At 39.3% G+C, this 22,854-nt stretch overlaps 4 protein-coding genes and 1 non-coding gene across 7 annotated transcripts; 4 read left to right on the forward strand and 1 right to left on the reverse strand.

Annotated features, from left to right (window-relative positions):
• The first annotated feature begins 3,593 nt into the window (after window positions 1-3,593).
• Window positions 3,594-7,023, forward strand: LOC121741595 (BRAP2 RING ZnF UBP domain-containing protein 1-like). Its single transcript, XM_042134434.1, has 11 exons — window positions 3,594-4,036; window positions 4,175-4,283; window positions 4,360-4,474; window positions 4,664-4,761; window positions 5,194-5,300; window positions 5,427-5,673; window positions 5,903-5,956; window positions 6,055-6,198; window positions 6,287-6,351; window positions 6,578-6,632; window positions 6,712-7,023. Exons 1-11 carry the CDS (start codon window positions 3,750-3,752, stop codon window positions 6,868-6,870), a joined length of 1,440 nt encoding a protein of 479 aa, XP_041990368.1. The 5' UTR covers window positions 3,594-3,749; the 3' UTR covers window positions 6,871-7,023.
• A 150-nt stretch (window positions 7,024-7,173) lies between these two features.
• LOC121741594 (dicarboxylate transporter 2.1, chloroplastic-like) lies at window positions 7,174-9,390 on the forward strand. Its single transcript, XM_042134433.1, has 3 exons — window positions 7,174-8,314; window positions 8,414-8,862; window positions 9,126-9,390. Exons 1-3 carry the CDS (start codon window positions 7,197-7,199, stop codon window positions 9,239-9,241), a joined length of 1,683 nt encoding a protein of 560 aa, XP_041990367.1. The 5' UTR covers window positions 7,174-7,196; the 3' UTR covers window positions 9,242-9,390.
• Window positions 9,391-11,314: 1,924 nt separating this feature from the next.
• LOC121742199 (serine/threonine-protein kinase PEPKR2-like) lies at window positions 11,315-15,292 on the forward strand. Of its 3 annotated transcripts, none has more exons than XM_042135277.1 (4): window positions 11,315-11,451; window positions 11,917-12,719; window positions 13,381-13,677; window positions 14,673-15,292. In XM_042135277.1, the coding sequence occupies exons 2-4, from the start codon at window positions 11,975-11,977 to the stop codon at window positions 15,023-15,025; spliced, it is 1,395 nt and encodes a 464-aa protein (XP_041991211.1). In that variant the 5' UTR covers window positions 11,315-11,451; window positions 11,917-11,974; the 3' UTR covers window positions 15,026-15,292. The 3 variants fall into 3 exon arrangements, with proteins under 3 accessions (XP_041991211.1, XP_041991210.1, XP_041991209.1); XM_042135276.1 differs by lacking the exon at window positions 11,315-11,451 and adding an exon at window positions 11,467-11,769 and having other exon boundaries at window positions 11,901-12,719; XM_042135275.1 differs by lacking the exon at window positions 11,315-11,451 and adding an exon at window positions 11,467-11,769.
• A 1,153-nt stretch (window positions 15,293-16,445) lies between these two features.
• Window positions 16,446-19,304, forward strand: LOC121742056 (root phototropism protein 3-like). Its single transcript, XM_042135084.1, has 4 exons — window positions 16,446-16,956; window positions 17,099-17,168; window positions 17,241-18,524; window positions 18,602-19,304. The coding sequence occupies exons 1-4, from the start codon at window positions 16,862-16,864 to the stop codon at window positions 19,136-19,138; spliced, it is 1,986 nt and encodes a 661-aa protein (XP_041991018.1). The 5' UTR covers window positions 16,446-16,861; the 3' UTR covers window positions 19,139-19,304.
• Window positions 19,305-21,657: 2,353 nt separating this feature from the next.
• On the reverse strand, window positions 21,658-21,744 carry TRNAM-CAU. Its single transcript is given in 2 exon segments — window positions 21,658-21,693; window positions 21,707-21,744. It is a non-coding gene; the product is annotated as a tRNA-Met (tRNA).
• Between the last annotated feature and the right edge of the window lie 1,110 nt (window positions 21,745-22,854).

Raw genomic sequence — 22,854 nt, forward strand, 5'->3', positions numbered from 1 at the left:
GTGACGAGCCGAAAAGCAAACGTGCAAGTAGCACGGGACTGAGGGAGTACTAAACTGTCATGTCCAAATAGCTTTTAAGTTTATTCAATTTTATGTTGCATTTGCCCAACTGAGTAGCATAGGTTTGTTAGACTAAAGTGTCATCTCCAAAAAACATTTAAATTTATTCAATACTTATGTTACATATGCCCAATTGATGTATCTTTCGTACTTAATAATGCTTAGAGCATCCGCAATGGGGTGGATGTTTCGGCGGACATTCCCAAAATACCTCCTGTCACGTCATAAGGACAGTGGGTAAAAACACCTCCTGCCACGTCATAAGGACATCCAACTGCACTGCCACGTCATGAGGACATTTCACTGCACAATAGCGGACATCCCCAAGGACATCCCGGTGGACATCCACAATAATAAAAATTCACAAATTCACAAATATGCAATTTACGGAATTAAAATTCGACACGAATACCAGGAAAATGCAACAATTTTATTTAAATAGTAAAAAACATACATAATTCTTTAAAAAAATACATAGTTAAAAAAAATTTACAACCCAAAGCTTCGAAAAACGCGCACCCCTGTCTCACTCCTCGTCGTCCATGTGGCCAGTCTCGGCGTCACTCCCGGGCAGGGGTGGCATCCCCAAATCGCGCCTCATACTGTCAATGACATCCTTCTGCATCAATTTGTATAAGGGATCAGTCGCTGCATGCAACTTGTCCATGGTGTCTAGCAGGCTCTGCTAATGCTGCATGCAGGCAAGTTTGGTAAGCTCGGGATTAAGCTGGGAAGGAGCTGCCAATCGGACCTCGTGGGACCCGCTGGCGCTTTCCCTAGCCATCAGCATCTCAGTCTTTTGCCCAACCGGGCGACAGCGGCGGGAAGACGATTGAGGGGTCGGGATCTCTGCCTCAACGTCGGGGAGGTCGTGGGAACCGACACTGCTGCTGTACTCGTCGAAGGCGTTGATCTTCGTCCGCTTCGGCCAAGTAGCTTCAACACCTGCACAAAACTTGGAGGAATTCTGCACCACAAGATAGACCTCCCAATATTTGAAGACGCCGAACTTCTTCTCCTTGTCGGGGTTCTGCTGCATGGACAAATTCTTCACATCCTCCATGGACATGCCGTCGGTTGCCGTGCGGAGGTTGTTTTGGTAGATGCCGGCAAATCGGCTGAGCTGCCTCCTCAGCCGCTCCCACTGTTTTCGGCATTGCTCTCCATCGTGAGGCTTCCCACCTGGCGGTTTGAATTTGAGGTAGCGTTGGCTAATGCGCCACCACATTCTGTCGATATGTTGGTTAGCCCCGATGTAGGGATCCTCGACTATGCCGACCCAGGCCTGAGCCAGTGCGACGCACTCCGCCACGCTCCATATGGTCCTCTTTCCCTCGCCGGCCTCCTCCTCCTCCTCCCCCCTCGGCCCCCGCCCCACCCTCGTCCCCCCACACGAGGACGAGGTAGTGCCCTTGCCCTTCCCCTTCCCTTTGCCCTTCTTCTTCGACCTCTCTACCGCCGGTGGTATCTCAGTGGAAGACTCCCTGACCGGAGATATCCCTAAATCCTCAAAAGAGAAAGTCTCAGTGCCGGTGAATTGAGTCTCCAGAGGAGTACTCTGGGAATCGCTAGACAATAAATCCATGTTGGGTGATAGACATTGTCCCCAGGTGATTGGGGGACCCCAGCCTGCTACCCCCCGCAGCGGCAGGCATGGCCTGCATCATACCGGGTATCATCATCCCGTGCATCATTCCCCCCATCCTCGCCGCCATTCCGGGCATCATTTCCCATCATCTCGGGCTCCATCCCCGCACTCATGCCTGCCATTTGAGGCATCATCCCTCCCATCCCGGCCCAGGGGTACATATTGTAGTACCCGGGCATCATCCCCGCCATTTGGGGTTGGGGCATCATCGGCGCCATTCCAGCCATCATCTTGGACATTCCCCCCTCCTCCAACGGGAAACGTCTGCGTTTGTGACTCGCTCGTGGCGGGAGAATCACTGTCGTACTCCATTTATCTTCAAAAGAAATGAAAGTAGAGAGAGAGAAACTCGTTAAAACAAGTGGTACTAATGAAATGAAGTTCAACGAGCCGTATATATATAGTTAAAAATAAATAAATAAAAATAAAAATCGGGACGTCTGCCTGGACGTCCGTCGTGGCACCGCAATGGCGGACGTCACGACGGACGTCGCCAGAAGGCCGCAGATACCTCACATCCGCGGCAGACGTCCGCATCCGCCTCTCCCCGACCTAATGGCAGACGTCCCGCGCGAACATCCGGCACGCCGATCCGACGTCCAGCGGGAAGTCCGCCATTGCGGATGCTCTTAGAGTGGCGTGTCCAAACGTATTCAAGTTTATGTTGCATTTGGCCAATTAATATTTTTCATTTCAAATTTTGTGGGATTGATTAGAATTTGATCAAATTTTTTATTAAAACAACTATTATCCATTTAAAAAATAATTGGTAATGCAGTAAATATTTCATAACTAGGCTTTAAAAGAAGTCTTATGAGAGTATATTACTTTGCCAAATATGATAAAATTAGTAAAAATAAATAAAATAAATTTTAAAATGATGCAATATACTAATTCAATATTCAATTTGAAATAAGGTTAAATTTAATAACTAAATGGACATAAATACTTTGATGGAGGTGTGATCAATTGCTATTATATGTTGACATTTCAATATATTGTATTGACATTTTTAATATACGGTGTTGATAAGTTAGCAACTTAAAAGTTGTCAATATAATGCGTCCCTACTTTGATGATTATATATATAACTCTTTTATTATTATTCAAATCATTACTCTTTCCGTCCCACTACAAGTGCGATGTTTCTATTCGGACGTTATTTTACAAAAATGATACTCCCTCCGTCCCTAATAATTCGTCACTATTTGACCCGACACGAGTTTTAAGAAATATAACAGAAAATAAATTGAAAAGGTTGAGGGCATATAGGTACTACTTTTATATATTAGTTTTATAATAAAATGTGAGTGAGAATGAGTTATCGAAATGTGGGGTTCACTATAAAAAATGGTAAAAGTGTAAGGTGACAAATTTTTAGAGACGGACGAAAATGGAAATAAGAGACAAATTTTCAGAGACGAACGAAGTATAATAAATAGTTAGGGAGGATCACTCTATCCACTATAATTAAGAGGTTTTTTTATCGTGCACGATAATAAATAGTCAAAATGGAGAGAAAGTTACTATAACTATAACTTTCTTTTCACTCTAACTATTTATTATCGTTCACGATAAAAAAAGAAACGTACTCAATTATATTCTCTTCGTCCCAAAATAATTGTCACTCTTATTAGTAGTATGAGTTTTAAGAAATGTAAAGAAAAATTAGTTAGAAAAAGTTAGTGAAAGGTGTGACCCACTTTTTTATATTGGTTTTATAATAAAATATGAGTGAAGTGAGTTATTTGAATGCGTGATCTACTTATCATTTGATAAAAATGAAGTGTGACAATAATGATGGGTTGGACCCAAATGGGAAAGAGTGATAATTATGTGGGCCGAGGGTAGTAGATAGAGTGTTTACTATTCAAACTTGCAACTGACAAAACTTGCCAGCAACTGATCATTTGTCAATTGTCATCGGAATCTCCAAAAAAAGAACCAAGTCCTTCCCGAAAATCCCCCAAGATTTTATTGAACCCTAATCTCTCATTCAATCTTTCGCTATAATTTCTGAATCAGAGAGAATTGGAAGAAAATGTTTACCCTTAAAATCCACACCGTCGATTTCCCTCAACCGCTTCACGCCACCTTCACTTCCGCCGCCCACCGGAACGATGATCTGAGGCCTGCCCAACTGATGGGCGTCCCCCACCTCTTCCGCCAGCTGCCATCCGGCTCCGCCCCGCCCATCACCATCGCTAATGTTAGCGCCCGTACCACCCTCGTATTTGTAGTTGCCGTCCCCAATTATTTGTCCGTTGATGATTTCCTCCTCTTCTGCGGAAAAGAGGTCCCTCACTTCAAAGAAATCCTCTTTTTAAGGTAAGGAATTTCTCGCACAACCTCCAATATCTGCTAGTTGATGTGCTATATGGTTTTAGGGATTCTGTTTGATTACCTGGTTTATCAATAGATTTGGTAATTTGTTTTGTTGTGTGATCATATTTTTGTTTCTGCTAGAAATGATGCTATGGAGGATAGGTACAGTGTTTTGATCAAATTAGAAGATCGGTTGTCAGCTGATGGGTTCTATTGTAGTTATAATGGCAAAAGATTTAAGCCAACCGAGGTATTAACAACAATACTTACTTGTTCACTTGTCGTAATCATCACTTCCTAATTGTTGGGTGGTCTAATACTTTCAGGTTGAGGTTTGCCATATATATTTTGCTCAATCTGTCGAGTACACCAACTCTGCAGAGATTGCTAATATACCTCCACCGGATTATACAGAACTGCCCTCGTGTCCTGTTTGCCTTGGTCAGTCACTTCACTAACCTGAAAGATTGAATATGTTTTTTAGATTTTCTACGAGCATGCTTTCATATGTTCGGCTATAGCTTGTGTCGTCCTGTGAAGGCCACATGATTTTGCATCTAAGCTACTATTTGACTTTGTCGGAATGACATAATCTCACGATGGTGTATTCTTTTGTAATGAAAATATTAGAGAGATTGGACCCGGATACTAGTGGAATACAGAGCACGTTGTGTGACCACTCTTTTCGTTGTTCTTGCGTCTCGAAGTGGACATATTTGTCTTGCACGGTCAGTTATTTAGCTATTTCAGTATTGTACCTTTTTTTCCTTTTTCTGCTCACCTGGTAAGATGTATATAGTCATATTAAGAACATGGTTCGCATATCCGACTATGCATCTCGAAAGAGTACTTTCAATCTACTGGCAGTTTCTAGCCCTGAGTTGATGGCCATTACACTTCAGGAGCATTAGATTTAGACCTGTTTGAATAATTGTATTTCTTGAATTCTTTAGGTCATATGTATCATTCGATATCAACAATAGGAAAATAAAAGATAATAGCACCTCTTATGATATACTAGTTCCAGATGCATTATGCAGTGAAAAGGCTGAATCCTTCATGAAGCTATTGACATAAACACTGATATACTGGACAAATTATTGATATATCTTCTCTCCCAAAGCTCAGTATATGCTTGTTCTCTGTGTCTTCTCTCACAGGTATGTCGACTTTGTCAACAACAAGATGAAAGGCCAGCCTGTGCTATATGTGGAACTTTTGAGAACCTTTGGATCTGTTTGATCTGTGGTTTGTTAGGATGTGGAAGGTAATTATTATGGGATTCAGATACTACATTTTAAGGCCCAGAACCTCTATAATTATGTGGGTTTCATTGATCTTACTCTTATGTATTGATGTCAAATTAGCTCACTGTGTAGTTTTGTTTATACAGATACGAACAAGGTCATGCTAGTGAGCATTGGAGTGATAAGCACCACCATTTTTCTCTCGACTTGGAAAAGCAACAAATATGGGATTATGTTGGGGATAAATATGTTCATCGGTTGAATCACTCAAAAGCTGGTGTGAAATCAGTTGCCGTAAATTCACAGTGCACTTCAGTTGAAGAATGCGGAACATGTGGATATAGTGAAGATGAAGGATTGGCCGGTGCCCTCTTTAGCAGTAAAATTGAAGGGGTACTTTCACCCATTTTAATGATGTTGTATGGTTTTTTTTGTGACGTGAATATGATCTAAGCTTAAAAGTTGGGGTTTCCTTAGCTTCTAGTTATTTGGTAGGAGTTATAAGACCTAGTTAGTAGTTGCCTTATATTGATATAGTTAGGTAGAGTCAACTAGAATATCAAAAGAGAGTCTCAATTTTCAGAGATTGACTTGTATCATTTCTTTGTTTCTTTGGCAATAGATTCTGGACGAGTACAACCATCTTCTTGCAATGCAGCTGGATGAGCAGAGACAGGTATCTAGTAATCTTTATAATAAAAGAAGTTAGAGATGCGAATCAAGTCATGTTTTTTTATATACTACTTACCATTTTTACCTTATGTTGTCTACCAGCAATATGAAAAATTGCTTGCTGAGGCGAAAAGTGGAAAAGAGAGCTCAATAAAGACAGCTGTGGACAAGGCCATATTCTCAAAAACACTTGAACTCGAATACAAATGGGAAAAATATGCAGAGGAACAAAGAGCTGTTTCAACTGTAAACTTCATTCCTGCTTTGCATACTAAATCTTATATTCAGTTCAATTGGAAATTGTCTGATGGCATCTTTTATGTCATTGCCTTAGAGGAATCAAGAGCTTATGAAGAAACAAGTATTGCTACAGAATACATATAAGGAAATTGAAGAAAGGTAACTGAGTTTCTCCATCTGCATGTCTTCTCATTGCTTATATCTTGAAGCAGTATGAACTCCTTGAGGTTATCTTGTTGCGTTTTTGGGAAGACTGTGTCCTAGACTCCTAGTCCTTGAACCTCAGTCTTCACTTGCACAAATTTCCATCTATGATATCCACATACATTATTAGTGCTCATCATTCGCCATTTAACATGTTCATCTCAAAATTTAATTTCTGAAGGGAAAAATCACGCCTCAAGTCGAAGGATGAACATATTGTAGATCTGCAAGAACAGGTATCTGTTTCACTGTACCATATTGTTCAACTGTATCCGTATTTTTCGGGCCTAACTAAACTACGCCGTTATGCTGCAGATAAGAGACCTAAAAGTTTTCCTGGAAGCCCAGAAAATGGTCGCAAGCACGGGAGACTCGGATAGCCTTAAAGGAGGGACCGTTTTGCCTGTAGAACCAAACCCGTCATCATCTGGCAACGGCAAAAGGCGCACAAAGACTGGCCGAAGACGGAATTAGTTTTTCGACAGCATCATGTTTCTGCTTGTTTAAGATACGTGCCCAATGCCTTTTGTAAATTGATTCGAAAACTATGATGGAAGACCTTCAAAAATTTTATTTGTAAATTTAAATCAGTGATATCAGTAATAATCGTGTGGCGCCTTTACTTTCTCTCTATTTTGTTTCATTATAACAAACACACGTTTTCTTTAGTGAAAAAATATCAAACAAAAAGAAGACAAATGTAAAAATTGTCCACATGTTCCTCTGCTTTCACTATCAGAGCCTCTGTGTTTCCACACACTGCACCATTGATGTAGAGTTTCCCTTTCCTTGCAGAAACAATGGAGGCCACTCTTCTCTCTCCCCGGCCGGCCTCCTTCCGCCGCTCCCTCTCTCACATCCGCTTCCTTCGCTGTTCCGGCTCCACCTCCCCTAGCTTCCACATATACCCTATCCATGTCTTCCACCACAACCACAAAAGATCCCACCTCCTCCACAAAACTCGGAAGAAATCCATCATATCCCCCCTCTCCTCGTCCTCCACCGCACCTCCCGCTCCACCACCGCCACCTCCACTGCCGCCGCCATCCCCTCCTCAACCTCAACAAGGGGCCAAACCGATCCCATTAACAATCTCACTCGCCGTAGGTGCCATTCTCTACTTCCTCGTCCCAAGGCCCTCTGAACTCAGCCCCCAGGCATGGCAGCTCCTCTCCATATTCCTCTCCACCATCACCGGCCTCGTCCTCAGCCCCCTCCCCGTCGGCGCGTGGGCCTTCCTCGGCCTCACCACGGCCGTCCTCACCGACACCCTCCCATTTCCCGCGGCCTTCTCCGCCTTCACAAACGAGGTAATCTGGCTGATCACCATCTCTTTCTTCTTCGCCCGTGCCTTCGTGAAGACAGGCCTAGGCGACCGCATCGCCATGTACTTCGTCAAGTGGCTGGGTAAGAGCACCCTCGGCCTCTCCTACGGACTGACTCTGAGCGAGGCCTTGATCGCTCCAGCAATGCCAAGCACCACCGCCCGAGCAGGCGGGGTCTTCCTACCTATCATCCAATCTCTATCCCTCTCGGCCGGAAGCTTCCCAGGAGAGCCTTCCATGAAGAAACTTGGCTCCTTTCTAGTCCACACGCAGTTTCAGGCGTCTGGTAACTCGAGTGCTCTATTCCTTACTGCAGCTGCTCAAAACCTACTATGTCTGAAACTAGCAGAGGAACTCGGTGTTGCAATCTCGAATCCATGGCTGTCTTGGTTCGAAGCAGCTAGTTTACCTGCGTTCGTTTCGCTTCTATCGACACCGTTGATACTATACAACCTTTGTCCACCGGAAATCAAAGAAACGCCAGACGCCCCCGCCATCGCTGCGCAAAAACTACACCTCATGGGACCTCTCACGACGAATGAACTCATCATGATCGTCACGATGCTCCTTGCGGTTTCCCTTTGGGTTTTCGGGTAAGTCGTAATCACACCACCGTTGCTCGTCTTTATGTTTAAGAGAGCAAAAAATTTGTTCTGGATCCGCCACTGATCAGTCATCATCATCATATACAGGGACGCCATCGGCATCACCAACGTGGTGGCTGCAATGCTCGGACTATCAATCCTGCTGCTAACGGGCGTGCTGGAATGGGACGACTGCTTGAGCGAGAAGTCGGCCTGGGACACGTTCGCTTGGTTCGCAATTGTGGTGGGGATGTCCGAGCAGCTGAGTGCGCTCGGCATCGTGACCTGGTTGTCGAACTACGTGTCCGTGTCGTTGGTGTCGCTGTCACTGAGCTGGCCACTCGAGCTCGTCCTCCTTCAGCTGGCCTACTTCTCCATACACTACATGTTTGCCAGCCAGACGGGCCATGTCGGGGCACTCTACGCCGCATTTCTTGGCATGCACTTGGCCTCCGGGGTGCCAGGGGGCCTCTCGGCGTTGGCGCTTGCTTACAACACCAGCTTGTTTGGCGCTTTGACGCATTACAGCAGCGGCCAGGCTGCTGTTTATTTTGGAGGTAATTTGTTTCTTCTCTACTACAACTCTTCCCTAAAAAAAAAAAAATTCACCTTTGCCATTTTGGTCCATATTATCTGAATTAGTCAACTTTATTTTAGAAACTTTTACACTACACATTACAACTACTAATGACGGAGTCTCACTATCTACTAACACGCCTTAACTACTGCTAATGACGTGGATTTCAATGTCTACTAACACGCTTTAACTATTTCTCTTTCTTTCTCTTATCTTACTAATTTCGCATTAAAATTCATGCAGCTGGATATATGGATCTACCAGATGTATTCAGGTTGGGATTCATCATGGCCATTGTCAATTTAGTGATATGGGGAGGTGTAGGGGCAGTGTGGTGGAAATTCTTGGGGCTATACTAATATTGAAATAGAAGAAGATATATTTATAAGTTGAGGTGAGATTGTAATGCTTCACAGCATCTCTAAATGGTTTCTACTGATGCAGCATGTGTGCATATTGAAAAAATAATGTGCATTTCATTAACTATACTATAACCCTTTAACTGCAATTTTTTGTGTCAAGTATTTCTGTTGAATGTGGGCAATTTACTAGTTTTCGAATGATTCATTTGATTGAAATTTGGTTCAGATTTCTTCTCTCTCCAAATTTCAGATTTTCTCACTGCATATTGATCTTCCTAAAACAAATATCCAAAATATTTTGACATACGCAATTTTTTAATTCAAATGTTATATTAAAGATAATATATTAGAGTAGTATTTTATTTTTATACTTCTAACCTGATATATGTAATAAGTAAAAAAAATATGTCAAAGTTTGTAGATTCTTTAGACTAATTATTACCATTAAAAGTAGGATTGGCAAGTCATGTATGTTGAATTTTTATTGGGCCAATCTCTTAACAGCCCAATCCATAAGACTTAACTCGAATTCGATCCGTTAATGAAATTCTCAATATGAACACGAATCTGGTATGTTACATTTAAATTCGAACATTACCCGTACAAGACTCGAATCCATTAATTAAGAACACAATATAATACGGGTTGACATACACGATAACAACACAATAATAACCTGGATTAAACCTAATTTACACAAAATTATACCATGAAACTAAACATAAATAAAAAATACTCCACATACAAATTTCCTCCTTTCAAAGTAGTTGGAGCATTTCTTTTGGACACGAAATTTAAGAAATTGATGTGTTAGAGCATCTCTAAGGGAATGGGTACATGGAGAGGTAAAGAGACATAACTCATATTTACCTCTTTTTCATAAAAATTCATTTATCAAGGGAAGAGAATGATTATTTGAGAAGGTATTATACATTCTTTAATTTTGAAGATATATTTGCATCTTCATACAAAAGGTAAAAAGTTAGTTATTTTTGTTTACCTTTCAATTACTTCATTCTCTTGGATTTCATTATTTTCTAAGAAGGTATGGTTATATTTTTTGAGAAATAATTGAGAAATACATTTCAATTTACCTTTCCCCTTTGAAGATTATCTTAAAGGTTAAAATAGATACAGAAAGTAAAGTAAGAATGAGAAATAAGTACTTCATTTGCTAAAAAAATGACTTAACTAGGTTGGGAGAACCTAAAAGTAATACGACCCAACTACCTTGGAAAAATGAAGTATTATTTGAATGGATTATCTGAATTTAGCCTAAAATTATCTGAGTTCCTAATCTGTTAGCTCATTAATTTCGTGACCGTGGATATTCATGTAGTCCTAATTAAAAGGTGACAAATAACGCATGAACGTATCATTCATGATACAAATATATTCGAAATTTACCTATCTTGGCGTGACATCCATATCTTTATCTTATTACATTTAATTATCTATCACTACGAGTAGTATATTTTCATTATTTTATTAGATGCAAACACGTCCCATTCGATATTAAACAAAAAACGAGCAATATAATGTTACCCAACTTCTTGGAAACATATACTCTACCCGTAAGCCATAACTATCCCAATTTACTACTCCATTTTTATCTGTTATATTATTTGATTTGATTTTGTTGATTAAAATATACTAATATACACGATTTTGTTATTCACTCCTATTTAATTTTATTATGTTAGTATTACATTTCAATTTCAAAAGTTATGAAATTATTGACCAAGTCAACTAAAAATTATGATTTAAATACCAATTATTCGTATAATAAAATATGAATGTAATGTATTAGTTGGTCAACTAAAAATTACTATATAACGATGATTTAGATACCAATTATTCTTATGATAAAATATGAATGGAATGTATCAGTAGAATATTGGTTTAGATATCGAAAATATATACTCCATATTCATAGTACAAGTAAATTGGAAACAGAAAAAATTACTATAAATTAGGAAAAAAGGACAACTGTACAAATCATATCTCCCAAACCACCTCTATAAAAATCCAAGTAAATTAAGATATTAATTTGATTGCTGAAGGCTGAAGCATAAAGAGCAAGTAACTAACCAGAAGCAAAAAGCAGATCTCCACCGTTGGCATCAACGGCGAGGACGTGTCCCCACCGTCAGATCAAGTAGATTCGCGCGAAAAGAGCAGTTTTATTGGGCGTCGCGTATGACTGAGTAAGTAGACTCGGTTAGACCAAACATCCCCCTTTTCCTCTTCGTTCAAGTCTCTTCGCTTCCATTGCTTTCTCTCCCTAAATCTCTCAATCAATGCTACCTATTTGCCGCAATATTCGCGGTTTCCATGTTTTAATTAGTCACTCCTTTTTATCTTATTTCTGTTTCTGCCGTTCCGGGTTAGGGTTTATGTCAGATTTTTCTAGGGTTTTATCCCTGCGATGATCATGTGTTTTTCCGAATTGAGTTGAAAGTCCGTCTAGGGTTTGTTTTTCCGCATTATTGTAGGAGAATGCGAGAAGCATTGTGTGTTTGAAGGTACGGAATGCTGGGTCTTCTTTAGTTTTATTTTCTATGAAATTGTTTTTGTGCTATTTGCGTTTGATTCTGGGATTTGTCCGTTATACTATTGCTACGTTTTGATACGAACCCACCTGCTAAAAAAACAGGATTTGATTTAATTAGGTCGCCTATAATTTCTGAAGCTCTGGGAAGACCATAATTGTGGATTGTTTGTTTAACAATGGAGTGCTTGGGGAAGAAGAGGAAGGGAGTTTCGAGGGCCTGTGAAAACGATTTTGACGATCAGGCTCGATTGACAGTTCTTTGGCCACATTTGTCGCTGGAAGATTATTCGAGAAGGAAAAAGAAGTGCAAGGAGGTTGTAATCCCAAAAAATCTTGATTCGAGGAGAAAAGTTGTTAATGGTGTTGCAACTGCCCCAGCGTGCGGAACTGCTCATGTGGAGTTCTCAGGCAGAGGTCTTAAGAGAAAAATTGGCTGTATCGATACAGCAACACGGTTGGGCAGAAAGAAGAAGATCGATCAAGTGTATGAACTGGATAAAACTCTAGGGAAAGGGAAGTTTGGATCAGTGGTGTTGTGTCGGAGCAAGGCAACTGGGGAGGAGTTTGCGTGCAAGACTCTGAAGAAAGGGGAGGAGATTGTGCACCGGGAGGTGGAGATAATGCAGCATCTGTCTGGGCATCCAGGCGTCGTGACTCTGAAGGCAGTATATGAAGATTCTGAATCTTTTTATCTAGTGATGGAACTTTGCTCTGAGGGGCGGTTGCTTGATCAGATGGCTAGAGAAGGCCTCTACTCCGAGCAGAAGGCAGCTCATATAATTAAGGAATTGATGTTAGCTGTTCGGTACTGTCATGAGATGGGTGTAGTTCACAGGGATATAAAGCCTGAGAATATCCTGCTCACAACCTCTGGACAGATGAAGCTTGCAGACTTTGGATTAGCTGTGAGGATTTTAGATGGTATTACAACATAACCTGATATATTTCCCTCTGTTATGTAATACTGCTTTCAAGATCATAATGTGCATGTGATTATGATCTCATTTAATCTTTCATCACATCTCAAACTCACCTTAATGGCCTTCTGGAATATAATATGCATGCTTGTTTTCATTTTTGTGAAGAAACTGCTTTTACCATTTAGTAACCTGTGTCTTTGATTTGATATTTACTTTTTTGTTTATTAACCCCTGGGCTGTGATGGTCTCAGAATTGTAGTCAGCAGATTTGAAATTGATTCTTACTTCCTATGGGCATTCTCCTACTGACCATCACATGCTGCAATTTATGTATATTGTTTGCTTCCTTGTTTTATGGGTGTTCTTATTTCATAACAGGGTCATAGGAGTATATGAGTGTGTTGACAATTGACATGGAAAATCTGAAATGTACATTGTGATTATAACTTAATCATATGGTGAATTGCTTGCGCTTACATTATAGTAATCTTTAACCAATTACAAGTCTTAAAAGTCAACTGAAAACTATTAACCTGTGTTTGGAGTCGGGTGATACTCAGCAGGAGAAACACTACAAAGTGGTAGTTGGGTATAACACTTTAAAAATTGGAGCAAATGCACCATTGTTCTGTTGCTTATATCCTAGTTTCCTTATGCTGCAGGTCAGCGCCTGACTGGTATTGTTGGAAGTCCTGCTTATGTTGCTCCTGAGGTTTTGGTTGGTAATTACTCAGAGAAAGTGGATATTTGGAGTGCTGGTGTACTTCTCCATGCACTTTTGATTGGTGTGCTTCCATTTAAAGGCGATTCATTGGACATCGTGTTTGAGGCTATCAAGAAAGATAAGTTAGATTTTGTGGGTGGTGCTTGGGAATCTGTGTCACAGCCTGCTCGTGATCTGCTATCAAAGATGCTAACAAGGAATATCTCAACAAGGCTTACAGCTGATGCGGTTTTAAGTAAGTTCTCTGCTGTTTTTTGCTTTACCATGAGTTGATTTTATACTCTATGTTGAGGTTTTTGTTAAAACTTAATAATTTTGTTATCCAAAAATGACATCGTTATCTGTTTATGCACCTTGTCCACCTTTAGCTTTTGTGCATGTCCAGCGTAACTGCATGGTACTTCAAATGCCAGTTGTATGGACTTTGCCAGCACTGGAAATGCAGTTGTCTCTCTAGTGGAGTATATAGTTGAAGCTAATTTAGAAATTTTGAATAATGAGAGTTGTGATCTATACAAGTGCCTTGATTAAGTACCATCAGATTGACTCAATAGGCTTAACTCTCATACTTTTAGCACACAGATACCCAAGCATCTCATTTTTCCCCCTTTTTCTTTTGGGCTTATTCTGTTTTGTCTTTTTCTTCTCCAGTTTGGCTTATCTCACTTGTTTTTCTCATCTTTTGGGTAGTGTTGTTTCCGAACAACAAAGTGAGAGTTTGGTCAAATAATCCAATTTCTTAGGCCAAACCTTATGGATGGTAGACTACAATTATATGATCAGATGGAGGTTGGGACACTGCCCTTATCATGCACATATCTTTTGCCTTCAATAAGTTAGTCATCTTATTATGGAACTTCCTACAATTTTAGCAGACTCCAAAACAAGTTGCTTAGTTATTTAATTTCAATATTTCAGACATACCATTTGTTTTGTCGAGCACTAGACTCCTACTGTACACTCTATACAAGTATTCTTTTCCTGTATCTCTTGCTTGTGTTTTGGGGAAAGACATCATACAGTAGTGCGTTTTAGTTAACATTTACTTCCTTTCAGCTGGTGAAAGTCAGATTGAAATCTGCATTTTTTTTATGTTGTGGCCATGCATTGTATGCAGAACTTCTCTTAGAATTACCCATTGTTGCTTGTTAATATTAGAGCTGCATCTTAATGGATTGGAAGTTTTAGTTCAACCTATGATATTAATATTCTTGATATTTGCTTCTCCAGGACATCCATGGATTTCTTTCTACACTGAACCGTCGTTAAAGGCGCGAACCCTTGATCCAAAGAAGAAGTTAGTAAGATTGACATTAAGGCAGCTAACTATTACTCATTGGCCAGAGTCGGAGAGAAAAAGGAACGTATACGAAGACAGTCTCAGTGATGACTCTACACCTACTTCAGCCTCTAGTAGTTCGTGTGAGGAAGAAGACACAGGGCTGGTGGATATACTGGCTGTAGCTATTTCACGCGTTCGTATATCTGAGCCAAAACGAAGCCGGATCTGCAGCCCCTCGAGGCCAATCCAACAGGAATGCTCCTCTAACATCAAAACCAGTAACCTCTGTACAGCATTCTGATCATTGCGGGGATGGAAATAACTTATGGTGGCTTGCTTGACCCTAACAAGATGGATATATCACTCATGGTTGAAGACTGGTGACCTAATTTCTCATGTATAAATAACAACAAATAACAAGAACTGATCGATTATCTGGTAACCAGAATCCTGTAAATTCTACCTCCATTTTAACCTACTGATATATTGAGTTTTTTTTAAGGCCACATTTGGCTACACTGGTTCACTCCAAACTCATATTTTAATTCTACTACTTTTTGAAATGGTACATGGGGCATGCTATTTCTTTTCTGCCTAAATTGACAATTTTTTGTGTGAAAACTCCAACAAGTTTTCATTTCAAACTGCCCCTAGAATTATTGAATTTGACTAGGCTACAATATTTGGACTGTAAATAGAAAAAGCAAGCCACGTTTTGGCAATATGGTAACAATTGATCAAGTGTAGACAGGCAAGATTGGGGCATTACACTGTCAACATAAATAAGTGGGCCATTTGAACTTAGACCTCTCTCCTTTTTTAATGCAATTTATGTACAGAGATTATACTTTCTTTGTTCAAAATGGTACTAGTATTAAAAACAAGATTCTAAATTTGTAATTGTAATTATGAAATGAGTCTTAAGTAGAAGTGGGCCTATCACAGATGGGTTATGGCCCATCTTATCTCTACCTTTGTTGCCGCTACTGTGAGAGAGAGTCCATACATAATTAATCTTGTTATTACAACATTTATTACTAAAGATATTTGTGTAGAATAAATCGACCCAATAAATAAATAATGTGATCATGAGTGCATACCACTCAAGTTTATCCATCTGCTGGATCTTATGTAATTCGTTATTAGATATATCAGAATTAAATGAAACATTTTATTAATTCCACGATGTGTCTCTAAAATAAAATAAATGATTAAACAAGAAAATGAAATTTCGAATTGATGATTGATACAGCTGTTAGGAGATAGAAATCCCAATCATATTTAATGCTTAAGAGTCTCTTCATGAACACGTTGAAAAGACCATTCCAAAAATTGGACTAAACCCATTTCACAGAAACTACTTCTCCCTAAGAATTCTATAATTTGGGAATTTAGTACCAAAACATTACAATTCCAAATCTGTTAAAAAGAAAAAGAAAACCATGGATACAGATCAAAATTTTAAATTTTGTACATACTATAGTACAAGTGATAGAAATTCTCCAAATCAAAATTTTCAAGAATCATTTCATCTAAAACAAAAACTAGTAAAAATCATCAAATATATTTCCACAGGCCATTTGCTCCCCAAAATCGCAACACATGCTCATGTTCATTAAGACTGGAGAAAGAGAGGGGGCAACAACAAAAACAAAACAGCACAATTTTTTTTATTGGGGGGGGGGGGGGGGGGGGGGGGCTCTCTTGAACTTCAAAAGCCATACAAAAAACTTTAAAAAAACATCATCCTGCATTAATACAACTCACCTACTGCTTTAACTCTCATCATCATCACCATCTCTTATTGCTACAGATGAATGTTCTTGCACACTGATTAACTCCATCCACACAATCCCAACTGAATGTTCTTCTTCACTCAAAGTGACACAGAGAGAGTGTGTGTACAGGAAAGTTACCCTTTAAAGAAAAGAATATGCACCACTGTTTTAACTGATTATCACAATTAGCGAATACATCCAAAACCATTGTTTTAATTTAACTCTGCCCCATACTCACACCAAATCCGACAATTATGAGATAAATCCAATCTTCCCCATGTGAGATTATTCCTCACTCACTCACTCACTCACTCACTCACTCACCACTGCCCCTACTTTCATCTCTGTCCAATTCCGACATGTGGGAATCCGGCGATTATGACACCGGATCACCTATCTCAACCGCCAAAAACGGCCTTCACACCGATGGCTTCCACCAAAGAGGCCACTCATGGTATATATCATAACTCCCTTTTTCCTTCATCTTTTTCTTGTTTTTTTTGATAACCCAGTTATAAAAATGCAATTTTTGATTCATACATAGGTTTTTTCTTGATAACCCAGTTTTAAAAATGCAATCTTTGATTCATACATAGGTTTGTTTCCACCGATATCCCCAGCGATATCTTGGTTCAGATTGGCGACATCACCTTCCATTTACACAAGGTAGTTAAATCAGTTAATTCATGGCTTCTTTTTCGATTGATGCATCGTAACTAATCGAAACAACTTCTCTAGTTTCCTCTCCTCTCGCGATGCGCGAAGATGAACAGAATCATATACGAATCCCGCGACGGCGAGATAAACAAGTTATGCCTCGACGATCTCCCCGGCGGCGCCGACGCATTCGAGCTGGCGGCGAAGTTCTGCTACGGCGTCGCCGTCAATCTCACAGCGACCAACATCTCCGGCCTCCGTTGCGCGGCGGAGTATCTTGAGATGACGGAGGATTTGGAGGAAGGGAATCTGATATTCAAAACCGAAGCCTTTTTAAGCTACGTTGTCTTATCCTCGTGGAGAGATTCCATCGTTGTTCTAAAAAGCTGCGAGAATCTGTCGCCGTGGGCGGAGAATCTCCAGATTGTGAGGAGGTGTAGTGAGTCTATTGCGTGGAAAGCGTGCGCGAATCCCAAGGGGATCCGGTGGCAGTACACCGGAAAGCCGAGATCGTCCTCGAACGAGTCCAGTCCTAGCCGAGGCGCCCTCGTGCCACCGGACTGGTGGTTCGAGGACGTCTCGATTCTCCGTATCGATCACTTCGTCCGCGTCGTGACCGCAATCAAAGTGAAAGGGATGCGGTACGAGTTGATCGGGGCAGCCATAGTCCACTACGGGAGCAAATGGCTGCCCGGTCTGGCAGAGGGGGCGGCCGCGGCTGCCCCCTCTGATGAGGGCTGCAGTATAAGCAGCATCAGCAACGCCGCCTGGAAGGGTGGTGGCGGCAGCGGCGGCTTACACGTGATCGTGGCCGAGAACCATGAGTTCCCGACCACGGTCCAGACTAAGGATCAGAGGATGATCGTGGAAAGCCTAATCAGCATTATACCTCAGCAGAGAGACTGCGTTTCCTGCAGTTTCCTGCTGAGGCTTCTGAGGATGGCCAACATGCTCAAAGTGGCTCCGGCTCTTGTGACGGAGCTGGAGAAGCGCGTCGGGATGCAGTTCGAACATGCGACCTTGTCGGATCTTCTCATCCCTTGCTTCAACACAAAGGAGACTATCTATGATGTCGATCTCGTTCAGAGGCTCCTCGAACATTTTCTAGTGCAAGAGCAGTCAGAGGGTTCGAGTCCAACGAGGCATCCCTCGTCGGACTTGAAGATGTATGATGGCGGCTCCCAGAGAGGTAGCCATCTGAATGCCAAGATGAGGGTTGCCAGACTGGTCGACGGTTATCTGACGGAAGTGGCCAGGGACAGAAACATGTCCCTGACCAAATTCCAGGTTCTTGCTGAGGCACTGCCTGAATCAGCAAGAACCAGTGATGATGGACTATACAGGGCAGTTGACTCTTATCTTAAGGTAACATAGCTAATTCTTAATTAATAAACGTTACTGTATCTAGTCTTCGTAAAATCTAATAAACTGAAATGCTGTAGGCGCATCCAACGCTGACAGAGCACGAGAGGAAGAGGTTGTGCCGCGTGATGGAGTGCCAGAAGCTATCCATGGACGCGTGTATGCACGCTGCTCAGAACGAGCGCCTCCCTCTCAGGGTGGTGGTGCAGGTCCTATTCTCTGAGCAGATGAAGATAAGCAACGCGCTCGCGCTAAAGGAAGGCGGGGAGTCGCAGTACCAGCCCATGGTGCCGAACCGGAAGACACTGCTAGAGGGGACCCCGCAATCGTTCCAAGAAGGATGGACAACGGCGAAGAAGGACATCAACACTCTCAAGTTCGAGGTGGAGAGTGTCAAGGCTAAGTATTCGGAGCTTCAGAACGAGATGGAGGCATTGCAGCGCGAGCTCAACAAGTTGGCGAAGCCCAAGCAGACGTCGGCGTGGACCTCGGGTTGGAAGAAACTCAGCAAGTTTACTAATACGAAGACGACAGAAGCCAATGACAATGGATCACAAGTTGCAACTGCTGATCAAACTAGAAAGACTCCTAGAAGGTGGAGAAATTCCATTTCCTGAATTGCAATTTTTGTTCTAATTTTATCTTCACTTAGCATAACATATGACTAATTGTGCTGTTTTTGTTTTTCTACATTTGATTTCTGTTTAGAGGAGGAAGATGCAATATTGACATGATTTTCATTGTTATTCAAAAACATTTTTAGTACATGAAATTGTCACACAATCAGTAGTCCTATTGCTAATTGTTGAAACCATGATCACAATACGAGACTCAGAATAGCATGCTACAAATGAGGGATCTACTATATGAATATTCCTTAACATATTGCAAATCCTATGGAATATTCAAGATTTAGGTGTTGAAAATTTTACATAATTTGTTTGGTGGTTTTGGTGTATTATTTCTCAGTTGAATTGGCATTACAAGCATGATGAGACACCCCACTTCAAATCATGTCTTGAAACACAAAAATATAGACTCGTGACAGAGAGTGGGGAGCACAATTAATCGATGTAACAAGTTGAGGAATATCAAATTGATTTACTAAGTTAGTACAGCTATTTTGAACATTAATCACACACCAAAATAAATTCAGGCATTGAGTAACGGATTAAGAAAACATTCAATTTATTAATAATTAAGTTGTATCGATAACTTCTTGCTTGGGATTCGCTGGGAACTTAAGTAAGGAGTAGAAATTTTCTACTATACTATCTATCTCGTAGATAATTTCCGATTATAGTAATCCCTTCCATTTTACTTCGTAAATTTTGGATTTCTACTTAGAAGTACATTTTGCGCTACTACACTTCCTATCTGATAGAAAAGGATCCCATTATTTAGAACGGATCTCAACTGGGATCGCAAATCCCAAGTTTGTCTATCATATACTCTCTCCGTCCACGAAAAATATGGCACATTTGCCATTTTTGGTTGTCCACGAAAAATATGATACATTCAAAAAAAAAAGTTTTCAACAACTTCTCTCTTACTTTTTTCCCCTTTTCTCTTACTAATAATATGAACCTCACATTCTACTAACTTTCCCTTTTCTCTTACTTTTTTCCCTTTTCTCTTACTTTACCAATTCTACATTAAAACCCGTGTCATTCACAAAGTACCCTATTTTTCGTGGATGGAGTACATTGACTAGCTACTTTTTACTAGATTTGATTAAAGTGATGAGACCGCACTCATGAATCTTTGTTCACTATTAAGACTATTTTTTGTGGACGATGAAAGTAAGTGTTTAACTAATTCTTTGTAAATTAAAATTAGAAACGTACGTGGTGATCATGTCAACATTGCTTTTTTGAGACCTAAAGTGGACTTGACATGATACAATCCACTAGGAAAAATTTTGCTACTTTGGGATTTATCAATGTGTGAATCTAATTGGATTTCGGAAGATACTATCTTTATTGCGTACGTTTTTTTTGTTCTTGAATGATTGTACTTCACTTAAAAATTAATACTATGAAGACTCTAGATTAAGATGTACAAAAATATAGTGTGGGGTAGAAAAAAGAGAAATCGTAGTACATGAAATCAACTAACATAGAAGTACAAATTAGATCATATATAGGTTTCTCACTTTTCACAAAGTTAATTATAAATAATTGAAACATTCACAAATACCATATATGTATATACTTCATTATACAATAATAAATCAAAGCACAACTATATACTATTATACTTGAATATAATTTAATTAGAATTACTTATAACATTCACAAATACCGACATACTCACTTACACTTGGCCTGCACTGATTATCCAAATATTGGTACAATAATTACTTGGAAGATAAAAATCAAATATATAAATAATACTACAAAGTAGTAGTACGAATCATAGATTTCCATCCATAATTATTAAAACGATGGAGAATATATACGTGGAAACTATAAAGCATTAATTTGTTTCCAATCATTGTACACTATCTGTAGCTTCAAGCAAAAAATGTATACTATCATAGTATCATGTGACAAAATCATTTTACGTAATAAGAATGTGAAGTCTTCTTGAATTAAACAAAAATATGCTGTAATATTAATGTGATTGAGTTAAAAATCAGGAAATATGTATTGACTATATATTTATACGAGAAATTTAGACATTTATACTTATGTTATTACACTAAAAAAAGGTATATAAAATAAACAAACATATGCTGGAATATTAATGTGATTGAGTTAAAAATCAGGAAATATGTATTGACGGGTTGTATTATATACCAAACTAGTTTTAAACACTAAACGCCAAACACATCATTATATAATAATGCGGAGTTCATTATAACTTTATTTGTTGTTCATTATAGGGAATTCTGAGATTTAAAAACAATGACATCATCATGCATAATTTAGAAATGTGTAGTTTATTATATGTTTGTTATTAGTTCATTATAATGAACTCCATGTTATCATATAATGATGTTGTTCGGCGTTTAAGGTTTAAGAGTGGTTCGGTATTGATCACAATCCTATGTATTGATTATATATTTATATGAGAAATTTAGACATTTATACTTATGGTATTACACTAAAAAAAGGTATATAAAATAAAAATATGGGGTGAGAGAGGCTCGAACTCTCGACCTCAGGATAACTCAACTTAGCTATGAGACCTACGCGCTAGCCAACTGCGCCACCACCCCTTTAGTAATTATTGGGATATTTAAATATTTATTTATTGGAAGTGTAATAGTGATATGTTATGTTTATCTAAATTTGTCAGAGGGTATCATTGAAGATAATTTTGTCTTGGAAAACAGGGCATAACTGAGGAAGAAACACATGCAATTTGGATTATATGGAACCTTCTGACAATATGTGTGTTTGTAAGAAAATAATTGTCACAAAAGATTTCATTGCTTACACAGTTGATTTGGATTATATGACAGATCTTTGTCTGACAAAATAACTCTATATATGAGTTAGTGTCAGTAACAAAATAATGGTCAGAATAGATAACAGTGTTCAAAATCTAAGCATAACTGTATAAATTAAATCACTTTTTGGCTAAGTTTGAATTCATAGTTTTCTATTTTCTTTATTTGTGTTGGAAAATTATTATGAGACACAAATCTCGAAGAGGTTAAGTTCCTATAGAGAAAGAAATCGAGTTTAAGTGGCAAAGGAAAAATATATCTAAGTCCTAAATCATGATATCTTGGGTTTGCTTGATAATTAAAACATTTAAAGATTTTTTATTTTGCATTAGTAAGATTTTTGTGGAATTCTGTTATAGTGATATTAGTTATAGCAATTATTGATAATTCATAGTTTCATACCTAAATCATGACATGATTAGATACTTATCATTCTACTAGTTAAAATGATGGACCAACAAATAAGATAATTTATGTTCTGCACAATTTTAGTTAGTTGGAACTTGAAAACATAGTGAAAGTGGTTGTTCCAAGTCTCAACTTTCTATTACACCAGCAATTAAAAACCCATGAAGCAAGAAAACTGAAATTTGAAAAAAAAAACTAATAATGGACTAGAGTAAAAGTGTGCAAAACAATCCTCGAAGTAGCTTTTTATAGAAATTGTCCCTCTCATTTTGATATTTATATTGAACCTCCAATTTTCTTAATAAAGCCCTTCATTTTATACAACTCCCACATTTTTTCATCAATGGAAAGTAGAAAGAATTTTCTATGCTCATGCTATATAAAAAGGAATTAATTAAAGTTAATAAATGCAATCATGCTTCAAGATATAATTAATAGTAATTAAATTATTAAATTCCAGAATCTTAA

The sequence above is a fragment of the Salvia splendens genome, chromosome 7, assembly GCF_004379255.2.
Source record: "Salvia splendens isolate huo1 chromosome 7, SspV2, whole genome shotgun sequence".
Lineage (NCBI taxonomy): Eukaryota > Viridiplantae > Streptophyta > Magnoliopsida > Lamiales > Lamiaceae > Salvia > Salvia splendens.

Excerpts from the sequence above, each read along its gene's own strand:
- LOC121742199 (XM_042135277.1), top strand. The coding sequence starts at position 11,975 with ATGGAGTGCTTGGGGAAGAAGAGGAAGGGAGTTTCGAGGGCCTGTGAA. Across the intron at positions 12,720-13,380 it reads AGCTGTGAGGATTTTAGATG|GTCAGCGCCTGACTGGTATT; the intron begins GTATTACAACAT and ends CTTATGCTGCAG. Across the intron at positions 13,678-14,672 it reads TACAGCTGATGCGGTTTTAA|GACATCCATGGATTTCTTTC; the intron begins GTAAGTTCTCTG and ends TTGCTTCTCCAG.
- LOC121742056 (XM_042135084.1), top strand. The coding sequence starts at position 16,862 with ATGTGGGAATCCGGCGATTATGACACCGGATCACCTATCTCAACCGCC. Across the intron at positions 16,957-17,098 it reads CACCAAAGAGGCCACTCATG|GTTTGTTTCCACCGATATCC; the intron begins GTATATATCATA and ends ATTCATACATAG. Across the intron at positions 17,169-17,240 it reads TCACCTTCCATTTACACAAG|TTTCCTCTCCTCTCGCGATG; the intron begins GTAGTTAAATCA and ends CAACTTCTCTAG.
- LOC121741595 (XM_042134434.1), top strand. The coding sequence starts at position 3,750 with ATGTTTACCCTTAAAATCCACACCGTCGATTTCCCTCAACCGCTTCAC. Across the intron at positions 4,037-4,174 it reads AAAGAAATCCTCTTTTTAAG|AAATGATGCTATGGAGGATA; the intron begins GTAAGGAATTTC and ends TGTTTCTGCTAG. Across the intron at positions 6,199-6,286 it reads AACAAAGAGCTGTTTCAACT|AGGAATCAAGAGCTTATGAA; the intron begins GTAAACTTCATT and ends TCATTGCCTTAG.
- LOC121741594 (XM_042134433.1), top strand. The coding sequence starts at position 7,197 with ATGGAGGCCACTCTTCTCTCTCCCCGGCCGGCCTCCTTCCGCCGCTCC. Across the intron at positions 8,315-8,413 it reads GTTTCCCTTTGGGTTTTCGG|GGACGCCATCGGCATCACCA; the intron begins GTAAGTCGTAAT and ends CATCATATACAG. Across the intron at positions 8,863-9,125 it reads GGCTGCTGTTTATTTTGGAG|CTGGATATATGGATCTACCA; the intron begins GTAATTTGTTTC and ends AAATTCATGCAG.